At 49.6% G+C, this 6,000-nt stretch overlaps 1 protein-coding gene across 4 annotated transcripts in view; it reads left to right on the forward strand.

The window, feature by feature from the left end:
• The window catches only part of ypel5 (yippee-like 5), a 36,172-nt gene extending 31,115 nt beyond the window's left edge, over window positions 1–5,057 (forward strand). For all 4 annotated transcript variants that reach the window (XM_041188352.1, XM_041188353.1, XM_041188351.1 and 1 more), the window contains one exon: window positions 4,448–5,057. In XM_041188352.1, the coding sequence (XP_041044286.1) occupies window positions 4,448–4,672 (225 nt within the window). In that variant the 3' untranslated portion in view covers window positions 4,673–5,057. The remainder of the gene's footprint in view (window positions 1–4,447) is intronic.
• Window positions 5,058–6,000: the final 943 nt, after the last annotated feature.

Consider the following 6,000-nt stretch of genomic DNA (forward strand, 5'->3'; position numbering starts at 1 on the left):
CAGACCTGCCCACAGACTAAACCTCCATTTAAAAATAAAATTCCAATAATATTATATACATTAATGGCTTCATGACAGTGGATGAAATCCTGAGTGTGAGACAGCCAGAGTGAGTGTGGTATTGGCAATTTGATGCATAGTGGGAATTCGGTGCAGAGGGAAAGAGATGCTCTGCATTTTTTCTTTGCTATCCAACTTCTTAAATCTTCAGAGTGTGGTCTTGCCTTGCTGCAGCAGTAGAGGCTACAAGAGAAGGGAATGACTGGTTAAGTAGTGAGTATGGTCGGGTGAGTATCTACTATTTTTGTCGCTTATAGTTTAAGGTCTTTTTGTGGTTTATAATTTGTATATTCTGTAGTAACGAGGATCAGGAAAGAAGGGCCCTAGAGTAATTGATTTAGAAGGTTTAGTTTAAAGGGATAGTTCATGGCAGGAGAGCTCAAAGCCGTGGTGAGCTCCTCGTGCTCCAAGTGGGAAGCTGGGGACATTTCCAGTGCCCGGGACCAGCATGTGTGCAGGAAGTGTGTCCAGCTGCAGCTCCTGGAAGCTCGGGTTTCAGAGCTGGAACGGTGGCTGGGGACACTGTGGAGCATCCGTGAGTCTGAGAGCATCGTGGATAGCACGTTCAGAGAGGTGGTCACACCGCAGCTGGAGGGACTTGAGGAAGGAAAGGAATAGGTGACCACCAGGCAGTCCAAGAGAAGCAGGCAGGTAGTTCAGGAGTCCCCTGGAGTTCTGCTCGCAAATCGGTATTCCATTTTGGAGGCTGATGAGGGCGCTGGTTCCTCCAGGGAGTGCGGAAAGAGCCAAGCTTCTGGCACCACAAGCAGCCTGTCTGTATGAGAGGGGAGGAAGAGCATTAGTAATAGGGGATTCTATAGTCAGGGGAACAGACAGGTGCTACTGTGACCATCAACGTGACTCCAGGATGGTGTGTTGCCTCCCTGGTGCCAGGGTCCGGGATGTCACTGAACGGCTGCAGGGCATCCTGAAGGGGGAGGGTGATAAGGCAGAGGTCATGGTACATGTTCGTACCAATGACATAGGTAGAAAGAGGGATGAGGTCTTGCATCAAGAATTCAGGGAGTTAGGCAGTAGACTAAAAAGCAAGACCTCTCAGGTTGTAAACTCTGGATTACTCCCAGTGCCACATGCTAGCGAGCTCAGAAATAGGAGAATAGCACAGATGAATACGTGGCTTAAGAGTTGGTGCAGGAGGGAGGGTTTTAGATTCCTGGAACACTGGGACCGTTTCTGGGGAAGGTGGGATCTGTACAAGCGGGATGGTCTACATCTGAACCAGAGCGGGACTAACATCCTTGTGGGCGGGTTTGCTAGTGCTGTTGGGAGGATTTTAAACTAATTCAGCGGGGGAGGGGACACAATGTTAGCAGAATAGGGACACGTCATAATAAAGTAAAACAATCAAGTCAGAGGAAGTACAGCTGCAATAATTTCAAGGGAGTAAGGCAAGACTGGATGGCCTCTACTTTAATTCCAGAAGTATTACAGGTAAAATGGTTGAGTTAAAGGTGAGGATTAACACGTGGAATTGTGATATAGTAGCCATCACTGCGACGTGGTTGAGGGAGGGGCAGGATTGGCAGCTCAACATTCCGGGATATAGAATCTTCAGGCGAGACAAGAGAAGGGGAAAAAGAGGAGGAGGCATTGCATGATTAGTTAAGGCGTCAGTTACTGCAGTAAGGAGAGATGATATCTTGGAGGGGGCATTGAATGAAGCTTTGTGGGTAGAGTTTAGGAATAAAAAAGGGGCAGTCACATTGTTAGGTGTTTATCATAGACCCCCAGATAGTCAGCGGGAAATTGAGGAGCAAATATGTGCACAATTTGCGGAGGTGTGTAAAAACAAAAACAATAGGGTAATTATATTAGGTGATTTCAACTTTCCCAACATTAATTGGGATAGACCTAGTGTCTATGGATGGAGCTTGGATGGAGTGGATTTCTTAAAACGTGTACAGGAGAACTTTTTAGGTCAGTATGTAGAGGGTCCAACAAGGGACAGTGCAGTGCTGGATCTAATTCTGGGGAATGAAGCTGGACAGGTGGCTGAGGTGGTGGTGGAGGAGCATTTTAGTGACAGCGACCACAACATGGTACAATTTAAGCTTGTTATGGACAAAGAAATAGACAAGTTGCATAAAAATGTTTTGGATTGGGGGAGAGCAGATTTTAGTAAAATAAAGCAGGATCTGGCCAAGGTAGACTGGGAACAGCTACTTGTGGGGTAATCTACAGAAGAACAGTGGGGGTGTTCAAAAAGGAAATGGGGAGGGTACAGGCTCAACATGTTCCCTCTAGGGTGATAGGAAGGAGTAACAAGCCCAGAGAACCATGGATGACCAGAGATATTCAGGTTACGATGAGAAGGAAAAGAGAGGCTTTTAGCAGGTACAAGGGGAGCAAATCAGCAGAAGCATTAGTGGAGTACAGACAGCGCAGGGTGGAGCTTAGGAAAGTGATTAGGAGAGCAAAGAGGGGATATGAGAAAGCTCTGGCTGGTAAACGTAGGGAAAATCCCAAGGTATTGTATAAGAATATCAATGGGAAGAGGATAACCAGGGAAAGAGTAGGACCCATAAGGGACCAAGGGGGAAATCTATGGGTGGAGCCAGAGGACATCAGTAGAGTGTTGAACGAATACTTCACATCCTTCTTCACCCAAGAGAATGAGAATGAAGGTATGAAACTCAGGGAGAGAGACTGTGAAGTTCTTAAGCAAGTTGATATAGGGACTGACAAGGTATTGGAGGTGTTGGCAGGCTTAAAAGTGGACAAATATCCAGGTCCAGATGATTTGTGTCCCAGACTGCTGAGGGAGGCAAGGGAGGAGATCGCAGGGGCTCTGACCCAAATTTTTAATTCCTCTCTGGCCACGGGAGAGGTGCCAGAGGACTGGAGAACAGCTAATGTGGTTCTGCTATTTAAGAAGGGTTGTAGAGATAAGCCAGGGAATTACAGGCCAGTGAGTCTCACATCAGTGGTAGGGAAAGTATTGGAGAAAATTCTGAAGGAATCTATCTCCACTTGGAGAGGCAAGATTTGATCAGGGATAGTCAGCATGGCTTTGTCAGAGGGAGGTCATGCCTGACAAATGTGATTGAATTTTTTGAGGAGGTGATCAGGTGTTTAGATGAGGGTAGTGCAGTTGATGTCGTTTATATGGATTTCAGCAAAGCCTTTGACAAGGTCCCACATGGGAGACCTATAAAGAAGGCAAATGCACATGGGATACAGGGTAATTTGATAAGGTGGATTCAAAATTGGCTTAGTTGTAGGAGACAGAGGGTGATGACAGAAGGATGCTTTAGTGACTGGAAGCCAGTGTCCAGTGGTGTACCACAGGGATCTGTGCTGGGTCCCCTATTATTTGTCATTTATATAAACGACATAGATGACTATGTTGGGGGTAGGATTAGTAAGTTTGCGGATGACACAAAGATTGGCTGGGTGGTTAACAGTGAAGTTGAGTGTCTTGGGCTACAGGAAGATATAGACGGGATGGTCAAATAGGCAGATAAGTGGCAGATGGAAGTTAACCCTGAAAGGTGTGAGGTGATACACTTTGGAAGGAGTAATTTGAGAAGGAAGTATTCAATGAACGGCATGACACTAGGAAGTTCTGAGGAACAAAGGGACCTTGGCGTGTGTGTCCATAGATCTCTGAAGGCGGAGGGACATGTTAGTGGGATGGTGAAAAAGGCATATGGGACACTTGCCTTCATCAATCGAGGCATAGATTACAAAAGTAGGGAGGTCATGTTGGAGTTGTATAGAACCTTGGTGAGGCCACAGCTGGAGTACTGTGTGCAGTTCTGGTCACCACATTATAGGAAGGATGTGATTGCACTGGAGGAGGTGCAGAGGAGATTCACCAGGATGTTGCCTGGGATGAAACATTTAAGTTATGAAGAGAGGTTGGATAGACTTGGGTTGTTTTTGTTGGAGTAGAGAAGACTGAGGGGTGACCTGATTGAGGTGTACAAGATTATGAGGGGCATGGACAGGGTGGATAGGGAGCAGCTGTTCCCCTTAGTTGAAGGGTCAGTCACAAGGGGACACAAGTTCAAGGTGAGGGGCAGGAGGTTTAGGGGGGATGTGAGGAAAAACTTTTTTACCCAGAGGGTGGTGAGGGTCTGGAATGTGCTGCCTGGGAGGGTGGTGGAGGCGGGTTGCCTCACATCCTTTAAAAAGTGCCTGGATGAGCACTTGGCACGTCATAACATTCAAGGCTATGGGCCAAGTGCTGGTAAATGGGATTAGGTAGGTAGGTCAGGTGTTTCTCACGTGTCGGTGCAGACTCGATGGGCACTGTGAAATGGTGAATCCTCTATAGTGAGGTGTGGGTGAGATGAGTCACTGTATAAATGGTGAATCCTTTGTACAGTGAGGGGTGGCTGAGATTAATCTCTCTTTTCCCCAGGTGGTGAATCTGCAGTACAGTGAGGTGCAGGACCGGGTGATGCTGACAGGTCGACACATGGTGAGAGATGTGAGCTGCAAGAACTGCAACAGTAAGCTGGGCTGGATCTACGAGTTTGCAACTGAGGACAGTCAGCGATACAAGGAAGGGAGAGTGATCCTGGAACGAGCTTTGGTGCGTGAGAGCGAGGGCTTTGAAGAGCATGTTCCCTCTGACACTTCCTGAGGAGGAACATCTTCATTGATAACTTTCTGTTCTTTTTCCGAAAGGAAAAAATACTTTTTATTTTAAAAAGAAGTAACTTCTCTCTCGTGTACAGTGTCACTTTAGCATCAAGTTGGGCCTTGTGTTGTAAATTGAGAGATCGGAAAGTGTGTCTCTCTTCCTAAACAGTGCTTTTAACTCCCAGTATCTACTTATCTATAGGGGAAAAGGAGTCCTGCAATGCTCAGCTTTTATTTAATTTTTTTAAGTAAATTTCCTTGCTCTTTGTAATGTGCTGAGTTCCAGCTCGCCTTTGCTTGTAGGTCTTGCTGTATGTGACTAAGGGAAGGGTTTAACCACATGAGTTGGAACAGAGTGAGCTGACAGTACAGTGGGAGGGTGCGGCTGGGCCCCGGGGGGGGTGGGTGGGGGGCTCTGGTTGGAACTGGGGATTGTTTGGCCGAAGCTGGTCCGGATGTGGTCCGGTGTGGCACTGGGTTCAGCTGGGCCCCGTCACCCAGATTCCCCGGCTGGTTGCAGAGTCTCTGTGCTCGGTGTCTGCTGTAGGGGGAGCAGCTTTATTGTTTCCTCCTGGGCAGGCAGATTCCGTCTGTGTAACTTATAAATAATTTAATAAAAGGAAAATGTTAGTCCAGGCTTTGCTGTCAATGCTCCTGACTGAAAAACAGTCCACGTTCGCCTCACATTCTCAACACACTGACTCCCACTGCTCGTGATTCACCTGACTCAATCTCCACACCTTCACTCCAATAAAACAGTCTCCACTCGCATCCGTTTTAGAGATACTCGGAAAAGTATCCAGTCCCACAGCTCGGTCCCCGCAGGGCATCGGGGTGAGGGGTCCCCGCAGAGCATCGGGGTCAGGGGTCCCCGCAGAGCACCGGGGGTCAGGGGTCCCCGCAGAGCACCGGGGGTCAGGGGTCCCCGCAGAGCACCGGGGGTCAGGGGTCCCCGCAGAGCACCGGGGGTCAGGGGTCCCCGCAGAGCACCGGGGGTCATGGGTCCCCGCAGAGCACCGGGGGTCAGGGGTCCCCGCAGAGCACCGGGGGTCAGGGGTCCCCGCAGAGCACCGGGGTCAGGGGTCCCCGCAGAGCACCGGGGTCCCCACGGAGCACCGGCGTCAGGGGTCCCCACAGAGCATCGGGGTCAGGGGTCCCCGCAGAGCACCGGGGGTCAGGGGTCCCCGCAGAGCACCGGGGTCAGGGGTCCCCGCAGAGCACCGGGGTCCCCACGGAGCACCGGTGTCAGGGGTCCCCGCAGAGCATCGGGGTCAGGGGTCCCCGCAGAGCACCGGGGGTCAGGGGTCCCCGCAGAGCACCGGGGGTCAG

The sequence above is a fragment of the Carcharodon carcharias genome, chromosome 5 (assembly GCF_017639515.1).
Source record: "Carcharodon carcharias isolate sCarCar2 chromosome 5, sCarCar2.pri, whole genome shotgun sequence".
NCBI classification, from domain to species: domain Eukaryota; kingdom Metazoa; phylum Chordata; class Chondrichthyes; order Lamniformes; family Lamnidae; genus Carcharodon; species Carcharodon carcharias.